Consider the following 25,160-nt stretch of genomic DNA (forward strand, 5'->3'; position numbering starts at 1 on the left):
AAAATCTCCCATAATTACAACCTTGTGCTTATCACAAATATCTACTATCTCCCTACAGATTTGCTCCTCTAGGTCTCGGTCCCCTCCGGGTGGTCTATAATACACCCCTACAAGTGTAACCTCTCCTTTCCTACTCCTCAGTTCCACCCAAATAGCCTCCGTGGATGTGCCCTCTAATCTATCCTTCCTAGGCACCGCTGTAATATTTTCCCTGACAAGCAATGCAACCCCACCTCCTCTTGCCCCTCCAACTCTATCACACCTAAAACAACGAAACCCAGGGATATTCAGTTGCCAATCACATCCCTCCTGCAACCATGTCTCACTTATCGCTACCACATCATACTTCCAAGTATCAATCCACACCTTCAGCTCATCCACCTTTTTTACAATACTCCTGGCATTAAAATATATGAATTTCAGAGATTTCCCAATTTTTAATCCCTGTTTTCCCTCATCTTTAAGAACAACATTATTTACTTTTCCTGCCAATTGCCCTTCATCTTCTTCCAGAGCATTTCCCTTCTCTATCACCTGCCCATCCATATTCAAATACTTACTACAAACTTTCTTTGTTTGCATTCTAACCTTCTCCTTACTGCTCTGTACTATTTTGTTCCCTCCCCCCAACCATTCTAGTTTAAAGGATCCTGAGTAGCCCTAGCAAATACCTCTGCCAGGATTCTGGTCCCCCTGGGATTTAAATGTAACCCGTCCTTACTGTACAGGTCACATCTCCCCCAAAAAAGGTCCCAGTTATCCAGAAACTTAAAACCCTGCCCCTTACTCCACCCCTTCAGCCACGTGTTAATCCTCCACCTCATTCTATTTCTATTCACACTGTCACGTGGGACAGGGAGTAATCCAGAGATTACCCCCTTTGCGGTCCTTCTTTTTAACTCCCTACCTAACTGCCTGTACTCACTTTTTAGGACCTCTTCTCTAATTCTCCCTATGTCATTGGTACCTACATGTACCACGACCTCTGGCTCCTGTCCCTCCCACTTTAGGATATCTGGGACACGAGCAGCAACATCCCGGACCCTGGCACCAGGGAGGCAAACCACCATCCGGTTCTCCTTGCTGCGTCCGCAGAATCCCCTTTCCGTCCTCTTAACTATGGAGTCTCCTACCACAATTGCCCTCCTCTTCCTTTCGCTCCCTTTCTGAGCTACAGGGGCCGACCTCGTGCCGGAGGCACAGCCACTGTCACTCCCCCCAACCTTGATGTCCCCCTCAACGGTGCTCAAAGAGGCGTACTTATTGCTGAGGGTTACATTCACAGGGCTCGTCTCTGGCACCTTACGTTCTTTTGTCCCTCTCCTAACAGTTACCCACCTTTCATCCTCCCGTGGCCCTGGCGTGACCACCTGGCTGTAACTCCTGTCTGTGACTACCTCTGTTTCCCTAACCAGCCTGAGGTCATCGAGCTGCAGCTCTAGTTCCCTAACACGGTCCCTGACAATCTGTAGCTCGACACACCTAGTGCAGATATGGACATCCGGGAGTCTGGAAGACTCCAGGACCTCCCACATCCGGCACTCCCGACAACACACAGCCTTAACACTCATCCCTTACTCCAATGAAGTAGTAATACAGACTATCTTAGCTTTCTCTCTGCCTGCTTTCGCCGAAGCCTGATGAGCCAAAGCCTGGAAGTCCCACTCCTTCACTGGGCCACTCACTCGCTGGGCTGCTCGCTGTCCCTCTTATTTATTGGCTTTTTACCAATTAACCCCTTCACACTCTCCTGTACGCTCGCTCGACCAATGGCCGCCTCCGACGCCGACTCCTCCCCGCAGACCCTGGTAAGAGACTTTTAAAAAAGTTTTCTTACCTGCCCCGGACTCTTTTCTTTTCTGTCCTTCTCCTCTCTCCTTTTCTCTCCTCTCCTCTCCCTACTTGCTTGCTTTAACTTCTGTTTGCCTCAATCTATCACTCTGGTAGAGAGGTAAAACACAGGATTCTGCTGGCAATGTGGTTAAGTGAAAAAAACACACAAATGCAGGTCAAACAGTGCCTTTATGTGGCAAAGGTAAAGATACATCACTAACGTTTCAGGCTTGAGCCCTTCATCAAGGTGTGGGAGAACATGAGAGATGTACGAACAAAAGGGGGCAGGGGGGTGGTGAGGATAGGAGATGATAAGTGGACGGGGGCGGGGGGGAGGGAACCGCAGTTTTGAGGAGGACTCTAGGCTAGGCAGAGAGAGAAAGGAAGTAGTTAAAGGGGTGGGGGGGAGGGGGAGGAGGAAAAAAACAAGCTGATTAGTGGAATTCAGTGGACTCAGTGTTAATGCCCAGGGGTTGGAGAGTGCCCAGATGAAAAATGAGGTGTTGTTCCTCCATTCTGCGGGTGGTCAGGGTGGGATAGTGTGAAAGACCATGGACAGACATGTGAGCTTGAGAGTGTGACTCAGAAGTGAAATGGTTGGCCACGGGGATGTCGCTTTTGTTGCGGACGGAGAGGAGGTGCTGGGGGAAGCGATCTCCTAATCTGCGACCGGTCTCTCAGATGAAGAGAAGGCCACAGATGCAGTAAATGAGTTCTTTGGAGCTACAGGTGAAGTGTTGCTTCACCTGAAAGCTCTGTTTGGGACCTTGGACCGTGATGATGGAGGAGATGTGGGTGCAGTTATTACACCTCCTATGACCACAGTGGAAGGTGCCGGGGGTGGGGGGGGGGGGGGGGGGGGTGCGTGGGGAATGGGTGGGGAGGGAGGACTGTACAAGGGAGTCACGGAGGGAGTGGTCCCTATGGAAGGCTGAGAGGGGAGGAGAAGGAAAAATGTGTCTGGTGGTGGCATCCTGCAGTTAGTGCCAGAAATTCCAGCGGATAATGTGTTGGATGGGGAGGCTGGTGAGGTGGTAGGTGAGGACAAGGGGGATTCTATGTTTATTGTTTCTGAGGTACGGGAGGTTAGGGCAGATGAGCAGGGAATGATGAAGTTGTGGGTGAGGGCTGAGTTAATAGCAGCGGAGGGGAAGCCACGTTTGTGGATAAAGGCAGGCATTTCAGAGGCTCTGGACTGGAAGACCTCATCTTAGGAGCAGATGCGGTGGAGACTGAGAAATTGAGAGAAGGGGATGGAGTCCTTCCAGGGGTCAGGCACTGTTTAACCTGCTGTGTTTCTCCAGCATTTGTGTGCTTCATCACTCTGGTACAAGTCACTGCTGACTAAGATGACGATGGTCCAAGAAACTGAATCCTGCCCTCAAAAATTCCTCAGCAACACATTTATCTATCCTAATCCTTCTATTTGTATGCATGGCACTAGGAGTAATCCAGAGATAACAATGCCTGCTCTTTATCTTTCTGCCTATATCCTCTGCAGGTCCTCATCTTTTTTTCTACCTGTGTTGTTTGTTCAAAGATGTACAAGCTCTCACTGCTCTATCTCCCTTTGAAAAATTTCCACAACCACTCTGAGACATCTTTGATCTGTACATACAGGAAACCACAAAGTCTCAATCATGGCCACTGAATCTTCTATGTCTTTCTACTTATCTACTCTAACATGCTCCAATTTTTCAATACTTCCCTCAAACGTCTGTTAAAATATCCTTCCTTTCTTTAACTTTACAGGCTCCATGTCCTTTTCCATGTTGTGGGGACCCAGTCTTTCCTTGGCTATCCTCTTATTTTTTATGTGCTTACAGTGCCCTCCATAACAGAAATACTGATGCTACACTGCAAGATACAAACCATGGCAAAGGTGGTATGCTTTGGATCTTGGGCAATTCACACTTTGCTCTTGCAGCCATCTTCAGCTCCTGCTAGTTTCGGTGGTTTGTCAACTTAAGTTTTCTCGTCAGTATATGGAAGGCATGCTCAATTGGATCGAGATCAAGTGACTGACTTGGCCATTTAAGAATTTTCCAGTTTTTAGCTTTAGAAAAACTCCTTTGTTGTTTTAGAAGTATGTTTGGGATCATTGTCTTGCCATATGTGCCCAGGCCATAACAAACCCATCACCATGTTTCACAGGTAAGGAGGTGTGCTTTGGATCTTGGGCAGTTCCTTTATGCCTCCACACTTTGCTCTTGCCATCACACTGATATAGGTTAATCTTGGTCTCATCTGTCCACAAGACCCTTTTCCAGATTTCTGCAGGCTCTTTTATATTCTTCTTGTCAAATAGTAATCTGGCCATCCTCTCGGTGGCTAACTAGTGGTTTGTATCTTGCAGTGTAGGCTCTGTATTTTTCTTTATGAAGTCTTCTGCAGACAGTAGTCACCACAATGGCCACAATCCAATGCAGAAATTCTCCTGTTTCCTTTCCCTATATATGGGTCAATCAAAGTGACCATTACAGTGGGCACGGTGGTTCATTAATTCCATTGGCAAGGAGAATCAGCAGAATTGTCCATTTCACACAGCATCATTCTACCTCTGTGTTCATTAATGGATAATCAATACCGTTTCTTTAATTGTTCTATTTATATGACTCACTCTCCACCTGTTTTCCTGGATAAACAACCATTGTTCTTTTTCTTCTTCCAGAGCATCATTTTGTTTATAGTCAAAACTTAATAGTGCCAATCTTTCTCATCACAAGCTGTGAATGGTTGCAGCATGCACTAATCCTTAAAATGAAACTCACTAAATGAAAAGTGAGTGTAATAATATTGTAGCCTTTTTGTTAAGTTGTCTGGCCGAGGTACACTCCTAATAGGTTTTTAGCTCATCTTTTTGCTTTTGGCATTTTCAAATTTTTAATAGAAGAACAAAATAATTGGGGGCCATTTATTACTGTATTGGGAACTGTAATGGATTTGTGTTAATATTAATATTAATGTTAAAATCTTTAGTTATATAATATTTTTAAAGTCAGTTTTGGGGTGGACAGGGCACATTTCATTTTACAGAGACCATAGGCTGTGAAACACTCCGAAAGATGAAATGTCTGTTAAGCCTTTGTTCCGCTTGAAGCTTGTTTGCTTAAAAAGACTGGGTGACTGCTAATTCAAAAAGCTGCAAGCAGTCATAAAAGTCATGACTGTACAATGAAAGACCAACAGTTTTCGGGCACACCAAAGTGCATATTTCACCAAGTTGATGGTCTGCTAGCAGTTCTGGATATCTGACTCCCAGTGTGTCCCTGGGAACAGCCCTTAGATGAGAGAGCCCTCTGACACACTGCTGCTGGAGATGAACCATGACAAAGATCCTTGCATCCTTCTCCAAGCACTCTTAACGAATCTGCATTAAGCAAAGAGGTGGGCAACAATCTTCACTTCACTAGTCATCTCGAGGAAATATGCATGGTGGGTGATATTCCAGTTGTACAAGAAGGATCTGACTGTGAGGGCTCCTCTCAATGCCAGCCAGGCCAAGTCCTGGTGCTTGAGTACCGCCGATGAGGTATTCTGCCAGATGATCAGGTCAGTCTGCTCAGGGAACCATCCCACTAGGTCCATCGTGACCTCGTCTCTCAGTTTCTGCAGGGCGTATTGCTTGATGGCCTTGTGGTTGAAAGTGCTTTCTGGAAAAACTTTTCCACGAAGGATAGGTGGTGTGGCAAAGATCAGCTGACTGGGACATTGAGCAGCAATAAGGCCAGGCTTATTCTTTGCAACACCTGGGACACGCAGAATAACCCTCAGGGAAAGTAATGAGGATGAGAAGCTCAGCTTGTAGCGCAAGATAGAAAGAAAGGGAAAGGTATCCTATTGTCAAATGTCACATTAAGGTTACTGTAACCTCACAACCTCAAATAAGGCATTTCACCATAGAACAAAGAATTGTGGTCTTTTGCAATTTTCTTGCAAATTTGTTCCTGTTTCTTTCCTATAAGCCTATCACCTGCAGAAGGAAGTCCTTGGTATAATGAAGCCTCTATTGTTATTTAATTCTGACCTTGATCTCCAGGAGATTGCCTCATTCTTCAACAGACAATCTTAAAAGGCATTTAGAAATGCACATGAACAGGCAGGGAATGGAAAAATATAGACCATGTGCAGGCAGATGGGATTCATTAAAATTTACATCATGCTTAGCACAGCCATCATGTGCTGAATGGTCTGTTCCTGTGCTAAGCACATACCTGTACTCTGTTATCACTGCAATATTTTCTTTAATTTATTTTTGATTTTTAAAAAAATTTAGACATACAACACAGTGACAGGCCCTTCCAGCCCACGAGCCCATGCCACCCAAATACCCCAATTAACCTACAACCCCCCCCCCCATACATTTAAGGGAGGAGAAAACCGGATCACCCAGAGGAAACCAGGAAGGCATACAAACTCTTTACAAACAGCGCTGGATTCGAACCTGGGTTGCAGGTACTGTAATAGCATAGTGCTAACCGCTACCAAAGCATATTCTTCTTTTTCTCCTTTTCTCTCTTGAATACTTTGTTTCCAAGAATATTTCATACCCAATCCTTACCTTTCTTTCAAATGAGTCTCAAGTATCATATCTTAATCACATATGGTTAATTGATCCTCCAGTCTTTTTTCATCACATAGCATATGCACTTTGGAGCTTTCTTAGAACCTTCCAATGTTTTTTCAGTCTGATCCAATTTATTTGTTTTTCTTTATTAATTAATTTTGCTGGATTTGGGTGTCAATTAACCTGAGAGGATGGTGGTCTCCTGCCCTCTTAATTTGCTGCATTCCTAGTGAAGGTACTCTGTAATGTTGTTGGATAAAAATTTCTAGGTTTAAAGCCCAGCAATGATGAAAGGCCATATTTTTCTCAGACAGGATAGTGTACGATTTGGAGAGGAACATTCAGGTGGAGATATGATCATAAGCTTGCTGCCTTTTTTCTTTTTAGTGGGAGCAGTTATTGTTTTGAGAACCCCGTTGGAGGACTAAACAAGCAACACTACATTTTCTAAGTGTTTCACATTATGGCAATAGTGAACCAAAGGTAGAAGGAGGAATTGCTTTGGGTGGTGTATCAAGCAGGATGAAATTCTCTTTCCTACCATGTTATCAATCTTGGCGCCATCTTGGTGTAGGCTGCTCTGACTGCACTTGCATGTTACAATCAGAACCAGTTCACCTGAACACCAAATGCGTTAGTTGCCACACTACCATATTATGAGAATAAAGCCCATAGGAAAGAGTAAAAATATCAGTAAAGGTGTATGTTCTTGTTAAAATATTAAACCCTTGTTGTCGAGAATTCGAGCAATTGGCCTCAAGCAACCAGCAAAAGAATCATAGAAAAGAAATAGATAAAAAATACAGGTTTAAAATCGATGTTCCTTGGCATGAGTTCACCAATCACACAAAATACAACCTCAAGCAACTGAAAAATTCACATATCCCGCATCGACCAGTTTCACTCCCCCCCTCCACCCACCACCAGCTGTCGATTAACATTTAACATTGATATTTTAAAACATTGTACCACTTACCTTTTCAGTAGTCACAGTGAGAGGTGGAACAGTAGATGACAAATCCAAAGATTTTTTAATTTTTTGTTGCCTATATTTGTCTCTGTCCTTCTGTTTCTGCAGAAAATTTATGAAGTCATGTGTGAACAACAATGCAACTTTTTTATTTTAAAAAGGCAAGTGTTTTAAACTTAAAGACTGAAAACATAAATGTAATGCATGAACACATATGAAGTGTGTACTCAAAACTCTGCTTTATAAATTTTATTTCCATGGCAGGTTATAATTTGACTTCACAACACCCTGCTAAGGTAATTCATCTTCTTATCATCCTACTCCAAACTACAAATTTAAAATTGTTATCCCTTTGCTTCAATCTTTTCATGTTCATCGCCTACTTATCCAGCCCCCAAGTCAAGTTTACCAATCATTAATCTCCACAAACCATCCGGTAACCAACCCTTACTTTCATATTTTCAATTCCTCCAATTTTGCCTTTCCATGGATCATCATTCTTGTCATCCTACCATTCATTAAAAGTGATGTTATTATTTTCTTACATCCAACTCCCTGAAATTCCTCAACAAAAGCGCCTGGCTCTTATTTTTTTGGAAAAAACACTTTCTTAAAAGCCAATTTTTTTGTACAAACTTGACACAAGTTGTTCCTTGATGAAGGGCTCAAAACATTTGTTTTGTGTCATTATCTTTGCAACATAAAGAACACTGTTTGACCAGCAGAGTTTCTCCAGCATTGTGTTTTTACTTTAATCACAGTGTCTGAAGACTTTCATGTTTTACCCTTGTTCCTGATTTTACTTGGAACACTTTTGTCCATTAATAACATTTTTGTCCATTAATAATTTGTTATTAAATTATTACAATTTATTGTAATTAAAATTAAATAAAAAAATTATTAAAGTTATCACAAGCTGCTGTTATGTGAAGACAAACTGACTGCATTCAATCTATAAACAACAACATTATAACTAAAACTAGAAAAACACAAAAGTCTGCAGACACCATGGCTGAAGTAAAAACCCAATGCTGGAGACACTCAGCAGGTCAAACAGTGTCCTTTATATATCAAAGATAAAAAAATACATAACCGATGTTTCAGTCTTGAGCCTTTCAACAATCAAGATTTGGAAAAAAGTCCGCAGGCATCAAAATAAAGAGTAAGGGGGAGTAATATTCAAAAAGCAGGCGGTAATAGGTGGAGAAGGGAGGAGGGCACAGCAGCAAGCACGGAGTGGAGGATGGCTAGGTGAATAGGTAAGGGATAGAGAGCTGACATGGGGAAGGGTAGGGAGAACAGGTTAGGAGAAATTAGAAAAGTTGATGCTCCATCCAGCCAGAGAGTGCTCAGATGGAAAATCAGGTGCTGTTCCTCCAATTTACGGGTGGTCTTAGTGGGATAGAACATGAGGCCATGGACAGACATGTGAGTATGGAAGAATTACACAGTACTGAAATGATTGGCCTCTGTGAAGTTTCTGTCACTGGTGTTGACAGAACAAAGGTGCTCAGCTAAGCAATTTCACAGTCTGCACTCAGTCTTTCCGATGTAGAGAAGGCCACAAAGGGAGCAGTGGATGCAGTAAATCAATCCTGCGGATACACAAGTGAAGTGTTGCTTCATTTGAAAGGCCTGTTTGAGGTCTCAAACTGTGGTGAGGAAGGAGGTGTGGGCATAAGTGTGGCACCTCCTGTGGCCACAGAGGAAGATGCTGGGTGGGGAGGGGGGTTTGAAGCAATTGGTAGAGAGGGATGAATGCACAAAGGAGTCATGGAGGGAGTGGTCCCTATGGAAAGCATAGAGAGGAGAGGGGAAGATGTATCTGGTAGTGAAATCCTGTTATGTGTCAGAAATTCCACAGGATAATGTGTTGGATGCAGAGGCTGGGTTTGTGGTGGGGTAGTAGGTGAGAACAAGGGGAATCCTGTGTTTGTTGTATCTGGGGGCAGAGTGGACTAGGGTAGAAAACTGGGAAATGGAGGAGATACAGGTGAGGGCTGAGTTGATGGTGGTGGAGGGGAAACCAAGTTTGTGGAAGAAGGAACACATTTTAGAAGATCTGAACTGGAAGACCTCATATTAGGAACAGATGTGGCTGAGATCGAGAAATTGAAAGAAGGGAATAAAAACCTTGCAGGGGTCAGGGTGTGAGAAAGTGTAATCAAGGTAGTTGTGGAAGTTAGATGGTTTGTAATATATGTCGGTGGAAAGCTTGCCTCCCGAGATAGATACACAGAGAGATACAGAAAGGGAAGAGCGCTGGTCAGAGATGGACCAGCTGAGTTTGTGATCAGTGTGGAAGTGGGCCGTGAAGTGAATGAAGTTGACAATCTCATCGCAGGTGCATGATGCAGCCCCAATATAGTCATCAATATAACGGAGGAGGAGTTGAGAGGCATTGCACAAGTAGGCTTGCAGCATGCAATCAGGCAGGTGTAGCTGGAACAACATGCATGTACCCATGGCTACTCCTTTGATTTGGAGGAAGAGAGATGAGTTAAAGGAGAAGTTGTTTAGAGTGAGGACAAGTTCTGCCAGGTGGAGGAGGGTGTGGTAAAGGGTGACAGGTCGGGTCTCTGGTCCAGAAAAAAGTGAAGTATTTTAAGACCTTCTGTATGGGGGATGGAGGTATAAAGGGATTGGACATCCATCATGAAGATGATGTGTTCCACCTTGGGGAATCTGAAGTCAGTGAAGAGATGAAGGGTGTGTAAAGTATCACGGATTTAGGTGAGGAAGGACTGGACCAGGGGAGAAAAGACAGAGTCAAGGTAAGATGAAATTAGTTCAGTCAGGCAAGGGCAAGCGGAAACAATGGGTCTACTCAGATGGTCAGGTTTATGTATCTTGGATAATAGGTGGAAAAGAGTAGTCCAGGTATGGGAGACAATGAGGTTGGAGGCCGTGGGACGGAGATGACCAGAGGTGATGAAGTTGGAGATGTGTTGGAGACGGTGGTTTGATGGGGTCCTGTGGAAGGGGTAAGTAGGAAGAGGTGTCTGAAAGCTGTTGTCTGGCCTCAACAAGGTAGGTCAGTGTGCCAGTCCACCACAGCACCATCCTTGTCTGCAAGTTTGATGGTGAGGTTGGGATTGTTGCGAAGAGAGTAGAGGGCAGAGCATTTGGAGGAAGTAAAACAAGAATGAGAGGGGAGTGGTGAAGTTGAGACAGTTGATGTCTCGGCAGCAATTGGAAATACAGTGGACCCCACCTTATCCGCAATTTTGCTTTCTGCGGTTTCAGTTACCTGTGGTTAACCGCAGTCTGAAAATATTAAATGGAAAATTCCAGAAATAAACAATTGATAAGTTTTAAATTGTGCACTGTTCTGAGTAGCCATGATGAAATCTTGCACTGTCCCACCCAGGACATGAATCATCCATTTGTCCAGCGTATCCAAGCTGTATATGCTACCCGCCAGTTAGTTATTTATTAGCCATCTTGGTTATCAAATCGACTATCATGTTATTGCAGTGCTTGTGTTCAAGAAACCCTTTTTAATATTGTTATAATTGTTCTATTTTATTATTGGCTATTGTTGTTAATCCCTTATTGTACCTAATTTATAAATTAAACTTTATAATAGGTATGTATGTATAGGAGAAAAACTTAGTATATAAAGGGTTTGGTACTATCCGTGGTTTCAGGCATTTGCTGAAACATATCCCCCCACAGTTAAGGACGGTAAAAAGATCCAGAGCCGGCAACTGGCTAGGACGAGGTGTCCAAGAAGTCTTAAAGCAGGAGAAGGGGTCTTGGATGGGAGGTGGAGTCATGATCATGGAAGTAGGCCTGGAGACAGAGGCGACAGAAGAAGAGTTCAGGATTGTGGCGTGTGCAGAATTCATTAAGACTTGGGTGGAGAGGGACAAAGAAAAGGCCTCTGCTAAGGACCGAGCATTCTACCTCAGAGGGGAAGGTTAGAGGGGATGGTAAAGACCAAGCAGGGGTCAGATTGAGAATCGGTGTGATGGAGGATATTGGGTGGAGATGAAGGTTAGGGAGGTCAGAGGGTAGAGAAGGAAGATAGGAGAAATCAGAGGGGGGGGGAAGGAGATAAAGGGTTGGGGAGGTCAGAGGGGGGAGGTGGGGGAGATCAGAGGGGGGAGGTGGGGGAGATCAGAGGGGAGAGTGGGGCTCAAGAGGGAAATCAGAGGGGGCAGGACCATCAGCAAATTTGTAAATGGTATTATTGACATACTGAGCCACACAGCCATAGCTGTAAATTGAGTAGAGGAGGGGGTTAAGAACGTAGCCCTGTGATGCTCTAGTACTGGTGGAGATTATGGAGGAGATGTTTTTACCAATCCTTACTGATTGTGGTCTGGAGGCGAGGAAATCCAATATCCAATGAGAGTGGGGTATTGATGCCCAGATCTTGGAGGTTGCTGATGAGTTTTGAGGGGATAAACTTGAACAAAGGCAAGCTTCCATTATTGTTCCATCAAAATGAAAGCATATAAAGAGGAAATTTTGATGTGGCTAAACAGAAATGCTGCCTTGTTTCAAGCATGAGCCTAGATATTTAAAAAATATCTTAAGTTTAAAGACAGATCACAGAGTAAATAGACAAAATAAACCGATTTGTTCTGTTTAACTACTTCGCTGGCATACACAGACAAGTTCGACTTTGAAGTGACTAGAAAATAATTATATTCTCGAGTGTTTGTTTTGGCATCAGAGGAGAGCTGGCTCCTGAAGTGAACACATCACGAATCTTATGTACATCAGAACCATTTAAGAGGCAAAAAACTGCATCATACTCGTGATTTATATGTGCCTTGGGGCAAACCCCTGACTCTGGCAGCAATTAAGCAGTAGTATTCAAATTATACTACAAAATTGTACTGCAAGCTAAAACCCTATGACACAGGAGCGGAATTAGGGCATTCAACACATGGGATTTGCTTTGACATTTGAATCATGGCTGATATATTTTCCCTGCCTTCTCCCCATAACTTTTGGCACCCATACAAATCAAGAACCTATCAATTTCTGCTTTAAATATACCCAATGACTTGTCCTCTGCAGCCATTTGTTGCAAAGAATACAACAGATTTCTCATCTCTGTTCTCAAGTATCATCCTATTATTCTGAAGCTATCCCTTTTAGTCCTCGACTCTTCCATTACTGGAATCACTAAATCCACTCTATCCAGCTCTTTCACTGTAAATCAGGTTTCATTGAGATACCCCTTCATTCTTCAAAACACCAGCGAGGGCAGGGTTAGTCATTTAACATCACTCATATATTAACCCTCTTCTCCCCACAATCATTCTTCTCAATGTTTTCTGGATCTTCTCCAATGTTCGCAAATTCTTCCTTAGATATTGGGTCCAAAATTGTTAAAAATACTCTAAATGTAGTCGGACGAATTCTTTATTAAGCTTCAGCATTAAAATCCTTTTTTTTGTATTCTCTTCCTCTCAACATGAAGACTGACATTGTATTTGCCTTCGTCACTACCAACTAAACCTGCTAGTTAAACTTTAGGAAATCCTGTACCATGACTCTTGGTCCCTCTTTGGACCTTCACTTTCTGAATTCTGTCCCCATTTAGAAAATAGTCTACTTCTTCATTCTTCTCCCAAAGTACATGTTCAATCTACCATTTCCTTCCACATTCTCCTAACATGTCCATGTCCCTCTGCACTCCCTGCTTCTTCAAACTTAACCATCCCTTCACTTATCCTTGTACTATCCACAAAGTTGTCCACAAATCCATCAATTTCTTCTTAAAAATCATTGACATATAATGTGAAATATAGTGGACCCAACATTGAACCATGTGGAATGCCATTAGTTACAAGCAGCCAAGTAGAAAAGGCCTAATTCATTACCACTTCTTGCCTCCGCCAGTCAGCCAATCTTCAATCTGTACTCAAGCAAAACACAAAAGTCTGCAGATGCAGTGATTATCATAAAACACAATGCTGCAGGTACTCTGCAGATCACATATAGCAGCATCTATCAGATGCTTCTGTCGGGAAAGAGATAGAGAAGTATCAGAGCCAGAACTATCAGGCTGAGAAACAGTTTCTTCCCATGGACAGTGAGACTGTGAATGATTGATGAACTGCTAATACAAACCCTCTGGGACTCAACTATTTATTTAAGCAATATTAATTTATTTTTATATATGTATATACACACTGCATATGTATCGTTTGTGCATTATGACTGTATGTATGTTTGCATGTTTTTGCACCGAGGACCGGAGAACAGTTTCAAATCAGATGATAATGAACTTGAACTTGACAGAAGGAAAAGGGAATGGGGGGGTGGGGAGAGAGAGAGAGAGAGAGAGAGAGAGAGAGAGAGAGAGGGCACATGTCAAACAAAAGGAGTCATAGGGAAAGATGGGATGGGGATGTGCTTACAGAAACCAGATAAATCGATGTGAATGCCATCCAGTTGGAGTGCCCAAATGGAATATTAGGTGTTGTTCCTCCAGTTTACAGATGGCCCTGGTTTGACAATACATGAGACATGTTGTCGTGGGAGTACGTTGCAGAATTTAAATGGTTAGTTACTGGGAGATCCCTATCATTGATGCAAACAAAGCAAAGGTACTCTGCAAAGCAATCTCCCAGTGTGTGACAAGTCTGTCTGATGTAGAGAAAGCCACAACGGGAGCACCAGATGCAGTGGATGACACCCATAGATTCACAAGTAAAGTGCTGCTTCATTTGGAAGGACTGTTTGGGGCCATGAATGGCAGTAGGGGTAGGAAGTGTGGGCACAAATGTGAACTTCCTGCAGCCACAGGGGAAGATGCCAAGGGGGTGATTAGTAGGAAGGGATGAGGAGTCACAGAGGGAGTGATCCCTAAAGAAGGAGGAGAGGTGAAGATGTGTCTGGTGGTGGGATCATGTTGTAGGTGACAGAAACTGCGGAGGATAACGTGTTGAATGCGTAAGCTTGTAATGTGGTCGGTGAGGACAAAGGGTATCCTGTTCTTGTTGCATCTAGGGTCACAGGGGGCCAGGGCAGATGTGTTGGATATGGAGGAGATACGGTTAAGGGCCAAATTGATGGTGGCAGAGGAGAAGCCATGTTTTTATGCAGGACATCTCAGATTATCTGAAATGGAAGACCTCATCTTGGGAGCAGATGCTTACAGGGCACTAGGCATGAAGAAGTAAATGAGGTAATTGGGAGTTTGTAGGTTTGTAAAAAAAATGCCTGTAGAGAGTTTTTCTCCCAAGAAAGGGGAGTGTCGTTGGGAGATAGACCAGCAAATTTGAGGTTGGGCTGAAAGTTCAGAATCAGAATTTTTTGTCATGAACAAGTCACGAAATTCATTGTTTTGCCATAGTATCACAGAGCAAACATTTATATAAACCACCTGACAAAAAATAAATTAAAATAGTATATGAAAAGTCAAAGTAAGGCAGTGTCTTTGATTCATTGATAATTCAGGAACCTGAAGGCAGCAGGGAAGAAGCTGTTCTTGTGCCGCTGAGTGCTTGTCTTTAGACTCCTGTACCTTTTTCCCAATGGTAGCAGAGTGAAGAGGGCATGGTCTGGGTGGTGAGGGCTTTTGAGAATAGACGCTGCTTTCTTACGACACCGCCTCTTGTAGACGTCTTTGATGGAGTGACATCACAGGCCAAGTTAACAACCATCTAGAGTTTTTTCTTGTCCTGAACAATGGCACCTCTCTACCAGACAATGAAGCAACCAGCCAGAATGGTCTCCACGGCACACCTGTAGAGGTTTTTGAAACTCTTCAGTGACATACCGAATCTCCTCAAACACCTCACAAAGTACAGCTGCTGGTGAGCCTTCTTCGTGATTGCATCAACACAGAGGCTCCAGGACAGATCCTCAGAGATGTTGATACACAGGAAATTGAGGTTGAGGTTAGCAGCAAAGTTAGCTGCCAAGTGAATAAATTGACAATATTATCTTGTAGGCTTTGGACAAATTCCTTCTCTTAGAATCTAGGGCCAACCTGATTTTTCCCAGTTTCCCTGCATATTGACAAGGCCCTCCCCCACACCATTTTATTCAGACGACTGACCTCTTTCCCCTCACCATTTTAGCAGCTGCCTTCCCATATTTTCTCATATCCTGATGAAGGGCTCAAGCTGAAAAGTTGATCATGTATTTTTATTTTTGCTATACAAAGTACAGTATTTGACCTGCTGAGTTTCTTCAGTATTGTGTTTTTACTTCAATTGCAAAGTCTGCAGAGTTTCGTTGTTTTACTACCTCCTGACTGTTCCTTTATCTTACATTCCTCAATCAAATCTGATTCATTGCATAACACCAAATTCTAAACTTGATCACAATCTACACTGAAAAACTATCTCTTAGTCAATGTACAAATTCCTTCTCTTGGGATCCGGGGCCAACCTGATTTTCCCACACTACCAGCATATTGAAATTCCCCTTGACCACTGTAAGATTGTCTTTCTTATATGCATTTGCTAACTCCTGGTGAAATTTGTACCTCACATCTGGCTGCTATTTCACTGCATTCAACAATAAAAACCACTGTACACCCAGAAGGCTTAAAATACATGTTAGCCTGTTGCGTTAAAACCGCTGGTATACACCACCTATGGAGATTGGTAGATGCCGGATAAGCGTTTTCCAGTTGCTTGAGACTCGCTCTTACAATGCCTAACTAATACACCTGCATTAAAAATAAACATTTTAAAAGACAAAAATACTATACTGTATTAAAATACTGTAGACACCATGGTTGAAGTAAAAACCCACAATGCTGGAGAAACTCAGCAGATCAAACAGTGTCCTTTATATAGCAAAGGTAAATACATTACCAACGTTTCGGGCTTGAGCCCTTCATCAAGGTATGGAAAAATGTGGAGCTTGGCTATGCGAAGGACTTAGACAAGACGTGGTTTGGTTGAACTCTCTGTGAAGAGTATCAAAAAGACAGTTAAAATCTCAAAATCAAAAGTGGAAAGCAAGCACCAAGAGATCAAAGCAGCAAAAAATAAAAGCCGAGGAAGTCTCTACTCAGCCAGGAACATCAATCGACAGTCCAAAAGGGAGTGGGGAAAGTGTGGCCTTGGGACCAGTGGACCCCGGCGAAGTTGGGGAGTCAAGAAAAGAACTAAACATTATCCTTGAGAATATGGATAATATGAGTAATTGATTTGCAGGTGTCGAAATATGTCTGAAAGGATGACTGAAATTAAAAAAATTGTTGAAGATTTAATGCAAAGAATGACCCAAGTAGAAATAGATTTGGTAAATACACAAGATAAACTAAAGGCTATGGAAAAAGATGCAAAGAAATGAGAAGTGGACAGATAAGGTCTGCTGGATAAGATCAACTACATGGAAAATTTTAGCAGACGAAATAATGTTTGAATTATCGGATTGAAAGAAGGGATCAAGGGGAGAGATTAGGTGAACATCTTTGAAACATGGATTCCACAAGTGCTGGGAGAAGACTGTATGGCTTGAGGTTGATGGGGGGGGGGGAGATTATACCAGTTTTTAAAGGGTACCTTTTGGGGTCACTAATGGTGTGTCCGTGTTTCAGAGGAAAATGGATAAGATGGTTAGGACGTATGAGTTACAGGCTACGTTTCCCAATCTGGAAAACACAGGCTGAGCATGAAAACAACTTAAAGAAATTTTTAGCAACAGCTAAAGAACTCAACTTTACATTTGACGAGGGCAAATGTGTGTTCAACGCGACAGATCTACCATTACCTGATGGCAAGACGTGCTGCCTGAGGCGCTACATTCAATTCAGTCATTATTGTGTACTGCAACAAATCAAACACCTCATGAATGTATGTTTGCCTTTCCTAGTGAATCAGGAACTGTGATGGACTGGCCAGCCTGTTTATCTGAGCCTGGAACCGTGCTGCTGAAGAGCCATGCTCGGGCGCTTAAAACAGACCCCCTAGTCCAACCAGTTCAGCTACTGCATACCAACCCCAACTATGTTCATGTTAAATTCCCAGATGGGAGTACTGACACTGTGCCCCTAAGGGATTTGGCCTCGCTTGGTTCGCCCCTTCCTCATACCCATACTCAGAGTGAGTCTGAGAGATTGGACTCACCCCCCCCCCCCCCCCCAGCCTGTGACCCCTAGTAAGCTTTCAGATGGCCATGCTGAGGCTCCATTGCCTCACGCTGGCGATTCTGGAGCGGGTCAGTCCTTCCCACATGACAGACCCATGACCTGTACCAGTTCCATAGGTTGCAAAGGAGCCACCTGTTTTGAGAAGAAGCACCAGAATTCGTAAACAACCCGATAGGCTGACATATTCTTAAAACATCTCATTATATTTCAATTGCTTGCTAGATACTGCCGTATTTTGGCTGTTAGAGTATTCTCAATGCCAAACATGGTATCGATGTATCGCTTACTTCAGGCTTTCCTAGCAGCTGTCCTTTTGATTTTAACCCTTCTTCTGTCGGGGTGAGACTGTGGTGAATTTCTGCCAAGCTGCCTGTCTCCCCTCTGGTGAGTCTTGCTGTACTAACATTGGCTGTGCATTATCTCTACTGTTAAGGACACGCCCCTTAATTATAACTGTGTATGCACCTATTGTCTTTCACTATTGTACCATGAGTTTCTGCTAATAAAATTCATGATTATTGTTTGACCATGTCATCTTTGTCTACTTCATCAACTGGCACTTCAAAGACAAATTCAAAGAAAAATTACATATCGTAAGAGCTTACTGGACCCTCGGACTCAGAAGAGCTGGCGATAAGCAATCACAACCAGTCCTGGTAAGACTTTTGAGTTACCGGGAATAGGAAACAAAACTGGGAGCAGTATATTTAAAAAGTCAATTGCGTTCTAAAAACTTGATGATAAACCTTGCAACTCTGAGGGTCAAAATGGCAGAAGGTAATCGGTGATTTTTCAAGGCAAAGAATGAGGTGGAAGACTTCTTGCGAGTATTATGAAAAGACTAAGGTTACAAAAGAAGAAAACTGTGAAGAATGTTTACAATGGGACTAAGTAAAAAAAGAAACTTTTATTGAAATGTTCAAAGAGATGTCAAGAAAGAGCAAAAATGGGAAAAGTAGTAGAAAGGTGGAGGCTCCGGTCTAAGGGGGAGAATGGCACTATAACAAGGGTATCTATGAGGAGTCACGTGAAGCCGGTAGGATAATACCAGCCCTCTCCAGAAAAGATGGAAAAAAGTAAGGAAAAAGCAAAGCCACAGACACACAAACCACAACAAATAAAAAATAAAGGTGTGGAGGAAATGGCACCAAAGAAAGAAAAGCCAAAAACAACAGGAAGAAAAGAAGAAGGAAAGACGTCGAAAGAAAAAGGTGAAGGCCTTCTATGTACGAAGAAGCAGAGTCCTGCCGTGGAAAGAGGAGCCCACTCCCTGAGGTCAGTGGAAACACCGAAGGGTCGCGACCCACCGAACGCAGGATTACAAGGATAGCTCACGGAGCCAAACAGAGGTGTGCGATGCGCACGACAAAGACAACACCGTCTGGAGGGGGGACCAGCTGAGAAAGACCCAACAGCAGGGCTCCCAGCGGGAAGATATAGAAAATAACGGGAACAAGAGAGAGGAGAATGAAAAAAGGAAATCAGAGACGCAGCAGATGACCAAACCAGAGGAAGAGGACCAACATCAAGACACCATTAAAAAAAATACCCAGCAAACTGAGATAAACAGCCCAACAAGAAAGTCAGAAGAGACACAGATACAAGGAAGACAGGTGGAGGACACAGGTCCTGGAGTGGACACAGGGGAAAAGGAGGGAGAACATCAAGGTCTGCACAGAGAAATAGAAGATAAAGCGAATGGACTGTACATAGATAGAAAATTTTTTTAAGAATATATGGGAGCAGTAAAAGAATGGCAGACACGAGAAATTAAAAGAATAAAAGGTACAGAAGAAAAAGTGAGGAGAATAGAAATGGTCATGACAGAAATAGGGAAAAGAGTAGACAAGGTGAAAGAATGAGAAACAGCCGTAGAAATGGAAATGAACGACTTAAAAAGGAAATTGAAAGAATCTGATAAAAAAGTTAAGGAAACACAGGAGTTGTTAGTTCAGAACATGGATATAAAGGAAAACTATAATAGGTGAAACAATATAAAGATAGTGGGCCTTATGGAAGATGAAGAAGGCAAAGATATGAAAGAATTTATAAAAGAATGGATCCCCAGGGTCCTAGGAATGCCATAAATACAGGAAGGAATGGAAATAGAAAGGGCACACAGAACATTAGCTCCAAAACCACAGCCACAACAAAAACCAAGATCCATTCTAGTAAAATTCCTGAGATATATGACAAGAGAAAATATATTGGAGAAGGCAATGAAAAAAATGAGAGAAGACAAAAAGCCACTGGAATACAAAGGTCAAAAAAAAATTTTCTACCCAGACATTTTGAACTCATGAAGAAGAGGAAGGAGTTTAACGCAGCAAAATCGATCCTATGGAAGAAAGGCTGTAACTTTATGTTAAGATAACCAGCAGTGCTTAAAATAGTTATCCCGGGCCAGCAAAGCAGACTGTTCTCGGATCCGGAGAAAGCATGAAAATTTGCAGAACGCCTGCAAAACAGAAAGAGAGATGTAACAAGAACAAAAATGACGACAAACTTCATATAAAGAAGAAAAATTATGTATAAGTAAGAACTAAGAAGGGGAAGAAAGGAAGCAAGGGGGGAATTAAGAGGGTGAGCTTTGTTATATGTGAAGATAAAAGTCTTTTCTGGAGGGGGCTGGGTGGGAGAGAATAACAGTAACTGTGAAATCAGTTGACGCTTGCGAGCGGGTTTGCAATCCAAATGGAGAGGGGAGTTGTGGTTGCCTGGCAAGGGACAAGGGGCAACTCAGAGAGGGGGGAGGACATTTGGGGTTAAGGGAATTTTAGATGTGGGAATAGTGGAAATATATTATGTTTTAGAAGTGTTGTCTAACAGTGCGTTCAAAAAAAGAAAACAGAAATGGATAAGGAGGGAAGGTGGTGATGAGGAAGCGAAAATGAGAGGTAAAGAAAGTATGAAATGACCTTGTTGAACTATATGACTATAAATATTAACGGAATACATAACCAAATCAAAAGGAAGAGGCTGTTAAATTTACTGAAGAAAGAAAAAATTGATATAGCATTCGTGCGGGAAACACATCTAACGGAAGTGGAACACAAGAAATTAAGGAGAGACTGGGATGGCACGTAACGGCAGCATCATATAATTCAAAAGCCAGAAGTGTAGCTACATTAATCAATAAAAATGTACCAATCAAAATAGAGGAGGAAATAATTGATCCAGCAGGGAGGTATGTACTGATAAAGTGTCAGATATATTCATAACTTTGGAATTTGCTCAATGCATATGCACCTAATGGAGAGGATCAAAAATTTATGCAAGATATCTTTTTGAAGATTGCAGATACGCAGGGGAATATACTGATAGGAGGGGACTTTAACCTTAATTTGGACTCAAAGATGGATAAAACTGGAAAAAAGACTAGCAGAAAGAACAAAGTAACCAAATTTATGGTTAAATCGATGCAGGAAATGCAACTTTTGGATATATGGAGGAGACAACACTCAAAGGAGAAGGAATACTCATATTATTCGGGGAGACATAAAACATACTCAAGGATAAACCTGTTCCTGTTGTCAGCCCACATCCAAGGGAGAGTTAGGAAAACGGAATATAAAGCTAGATTGTTATCAGATCACTCACCCGTTATTCGCATTAGAGCTGGAGGACATCCCACCGAGAACGCATAGATAGAGATTGAACTCCATGCTACTTAAAAGACAGGATTTTAGAGAATTCATTGAGCGACAAATTAAAATGTACTTTGAAATAAATATGGAATCAGTGAAAGATAAATTTATACTATGGGATGCAATGAAAGCGTTCATCAGAGGGCAGATAATAAGTTATGTAACTAAGATGAAGAAGGACTACAATCGGGAAATAGAACAGCTGGAAAGGGAAATAACAAGTACAGAAAAAGAATTAGCAATAAGGGAAGATACAACAAAAAGAAGAGAATTGGTGGACAAAAAAATAAAATATGAAACTCTACCAACATACAAGGTGGAGAAGAACATAATGAAGACAAAACAGAAGTATTATGAGCTAGGAGAAAAAACGCACAAAATACTAGCTTGGCAGCTTAAGACAGAACAAACTAAAAGAACGGTATTGGCATCAAGGAAAAAGGACGAACAAATTACATATAACCCAAAGGAGATCATTGAAAACTTCAAAGAATTCTATGAGCAACTATATTGAACTGAGAGTGAAGGGAAAGAAGACAAAATAGATGAGTTTCTAGCTAAAAGTGAACTACCGAAATTGCAAGAGGAGCAAAATAAATTAACAAAATCATTTGAAATAGAGGAAATACAGGATATAATAAAAAAACTACCGAACAATAAAAAGTCGGGAGAGGATGGACTCCCAATAGAATTCCATAAAACATTTAAAGACTTATTAATTCCTTCTCTCCTGGAAGTAATGAATCAGATTGAAGAAACACAAAACATGCCAGATTCATGCAAAACAGCAATAATTACAGTAATATCAAAGATGGGGAAAGATCCACTAACACCAGCATCATATAGACCAATATCTCTACTTAACACAGATTATAAGATAATAGCTAAACTATTAGCAAACAGATTGGCCGACTGTCTACCAAAAATAGTAAAACTAGATCAAACTGGAATTATTAAGAAAAGACGAACAATGGACAATACCTGTAAGTTCATCAACTTAATCCATGCAGTACAAGGAAACAAGACGCCAACAGTGGCAGTTGCCTTAGATGCAGAGAAAGCCTTTGACAGAGTAGAATGGAATTATTTATTCAAACTACTACAGAGGTTCAACCTACCAGAGAAATATATTAATTGGATTAAAGTATTATATAAGGGACCATTGGCGAAGGTGACAGTAAATGGATATATATCAAGCCAATTTAAATTAAGCAGATTAAGGGATGTCCACTATCTCCCTCACTGTTTGCGTTAGCTATAGAAACACTAGCAGAACTGATAAGAACAGAAAATAAAATAAGAGGGATAAAAATAAAAGAGAATGAATATAAAATCAGTCTATTTGCAGATGATGTCATAATATACTTAACAGAACCATAAATATCAATAAAAGAATTACATATGAAATTGAAGGAATATGGAGAAGTATTGGGGTACAGGATCAACGGAAATAAAAGTGAAGCAATGCCAATGAATAATGCGGATTTCACACAGTTTAAGAAAGAATCACCATTTAGATAGCAAACACAAGCAATTTGATATTTAGGTATAAAACTAGATAATAATCTAGATCATCTATACAAACTAAATTATCAGCCATTAATGAAGAAATTACAAGATGACTTAGAACATTGGAAAGACTTATCACTAACACTGATAGGAAGGGTAAATTGCACTAAAATGAATATCTTCCCAGGGATACAATACCTATTTCAATCGTTACCAATTCACCTAACAGAGAAATTCTTCAAGGAGCTAAAGAAAATAATAAGGAAATTCTTATGGAAAGAGGGGAAACTGAGGATAGCACTAGATAAATTAACAGAATGGTACAAACAAGGGGGCTTACAGCTATCAAACTTAAGAATTATTATAGAGCAGCACAATTAAGATACCTATCAGATTTTCATCAAACAAGGGACAAACCAGATTGGACCAGATTAGAGCTAGATAAAATAGGGGAGAAGGTACCTGAACATATACAATATAAGTGGGATGAAAAGCTGGTGCAACATAGGAATTCACCAGTACTGCACCATCTGCTCAACATTTGGAAGAAGAATCACGTAGAAAGGAATAAAACAAATTATTAACTACCAAAATTAATATTGACGCAAAATCAACTAATCCCTTTCACAATAGATAACCTTTCCTTTAGAGAATGGGAGAGAAAAGGGATCAAAAGAATAGTAAATTGTTTTTCGGGAAATAATTATCTTTTGAACAAATGAAGGACAAATATGGTATAACTCACGGTACAATGTTTGCATACCACCAACTGAAAAACTACTTGAAGGACAAATTGGGAAGCAGACTGAGGTTACCAGAAGGAAGCAATCTTGAATATGTGATTACAGACACAATGATAATTAAAAGATTTATAACAAACACGTACATCAAACTGCAAGAGAAAGAGAACGAGGAAACAAGCTGTAAACCTAAACAAAAATGGGAACAAGATCTAAACATAAAGATAAAGAATGAAGCATGGGAAAAGCTATGCTCTGGAACTATGAGAAATACAATAAACACGAGGTTACGCATAATACAATATAATTGGTTGCACATGCTATACACCACGCCCCAAAAGTTAAATAAATGGGACCCAACAGTATCAGACAGATGTTTTCGTTGTAAGAAGAAAACGGGAACAACAGTACATGCAATTTGGGCATGTGAGAAAGTGGAAAAATTTTGGGAAGATCTAAATCAGGTATTAAATAAAATCACAAAAAGCAACATATCAAAAAATCCAGAGATTTTTCATCTAAGTAATATAAGAATTAAAGAACTTGGACTCGAATTGGATGGAGCACAAAAAAGATTTATTATGATAGTCTTAGCTGTAGCAAAAAAATGTATTATGTCAACCTGGAAATTAGAAGATTGCCTGAGAATACAGCAATGGTACATAGAAATGAATAAATGTATTCCATTGGAAAAAATAACATACAATTTAAGAAATAACATCACAGTATTTGAACAAATTTGGGAACCATACATGGAACACAACAGAGAAGTCCTACCGCGGACCTCCACCGCCTAAAGTGACAGAAGGAGAAGAGATGAAATGAACTGACCCAGTATGTAAAAGTAGAAGACACAAATTTCTTGTTTATTTTTATTGTGTGATGACATTGTTTAATGGGTTTAATGTATCATATAGGTTGAACGTTGAGTGGATGGGGAGGGGGGGTGAAGGGGGGAGGGGGAAAAAGGGGAGAAAATTACACTGTGTATATTCAAGAGGGAAATGTTTGTGTGTATTATTTAAACAATTGAGAAGGAATTATTGTTAAACAATATTTGTTTAAAAATCAGTATGGATAGATCATTAAAATGTATTAAGTCTTAATGTTAACGGGATAAATGGGTGGAGAAAGAGAAGAGGGACTTGGAACACCTAAAAAAAAATTAAAGGCAGATGTAGTCTTTCTACAAGAAATACATCTTACCAAATTGAAACATGCTAAATTAAAAAGAGGATAGGTGTCTTCATTTGGCTCAAAAGCAAGAGGAGTAGCGATTTTAGTTAATTAAAATAAACTAATAATAATAGAAGAGACATTGACTGACTAAACCAGAAGATATCTAATGGCACATTGTAAAATTTATGCAGAATCAGGGATGCTTATGAATATTTATGTGCCAAATTATGTCGATGAAGCCTTATGAAGGAATTCTTTTTTAAAAAACAGCAGGGGGAAAGACAAAATATACTGGTTGGAGGAGATTTTAATTTCTGTTTAGATCCAATATAGAATAAATCAGTGAGAACAGTAACAAGGGCAAAACCTGCAAGAACCACTCTATAAATTATGATTGATATATGGAGGCAACTTAACCCTGTAGAAAGAGACTATTCGTTATACTCAAGGGTACATAATTCACATACAAGGATTGATTTGTTTTTAATGTCTGCCCAGTTAAAGAGTAAAGTGGTAAAAATTGAATATTTGACAAAACTTGTATCAGATCATTCGCCATTAACTTTAACTATTGTGATAATGGACAAGCAGGAAAGTATAGGTAGCGTCTCAATGCCACACTGTTGAGAAGGAAAGA

At 41.1% G+C, this 25,160-nt stretch overlaps 1 protein-coding gene and 1 long non-coding RNA gene across 14 annotated transcripts in view; one reads left to right on the forward strand and one right to left on the reverse strand.

Moving 5' to 3' along the window:
* mllt10 (MLLT10 histone lysine methyltransferase DOT1L cofactor) overlaps window positions 1–25,160 on the reverse strand; it is a 458,751-nt gene that overhangs the window by 273,650 nt on the left and 159,941 nt on the right. For all 13 annotated transcript variants that reach the window (XM_069914651.1, XM_069914639.1, XM_069914641.1 and 10 more), the window contains one exon: window positions 7,377–7,472. In XM_069914651.1, the coding sequence (XP_069770752.1) occupies window positions 7,377–7,472 (96 nt within the window). The remainder of the gene's footprint in view (window positions 1–7,376; window positions 7,473–25,160) is intronic.
* LOC138751817 (uncharacterized) overlaps window positions 1–25,160 on the forward strand; it is a 46,715-nt gene that overhangs the window by 10,555 nt on the left and 11,000 nt on the right. The window lies entirely within an intron of this gene.

This window comes from Narcine bancroftii, chromosome 1, assembly GCF_036971445.1.
Source record: "Narcine bancroftii isolate sNarBan1 chromosome 1, sNarBan1.hap1, whole genome shotgun sequence".
Taxonomy (NCBI): domain Eukaryota; kingdom Metazoa; phylum Chordata; class Chondrichthyes; order Torpediniformes; family Narcinidae; genus Narcine; species Narcine bancroftii.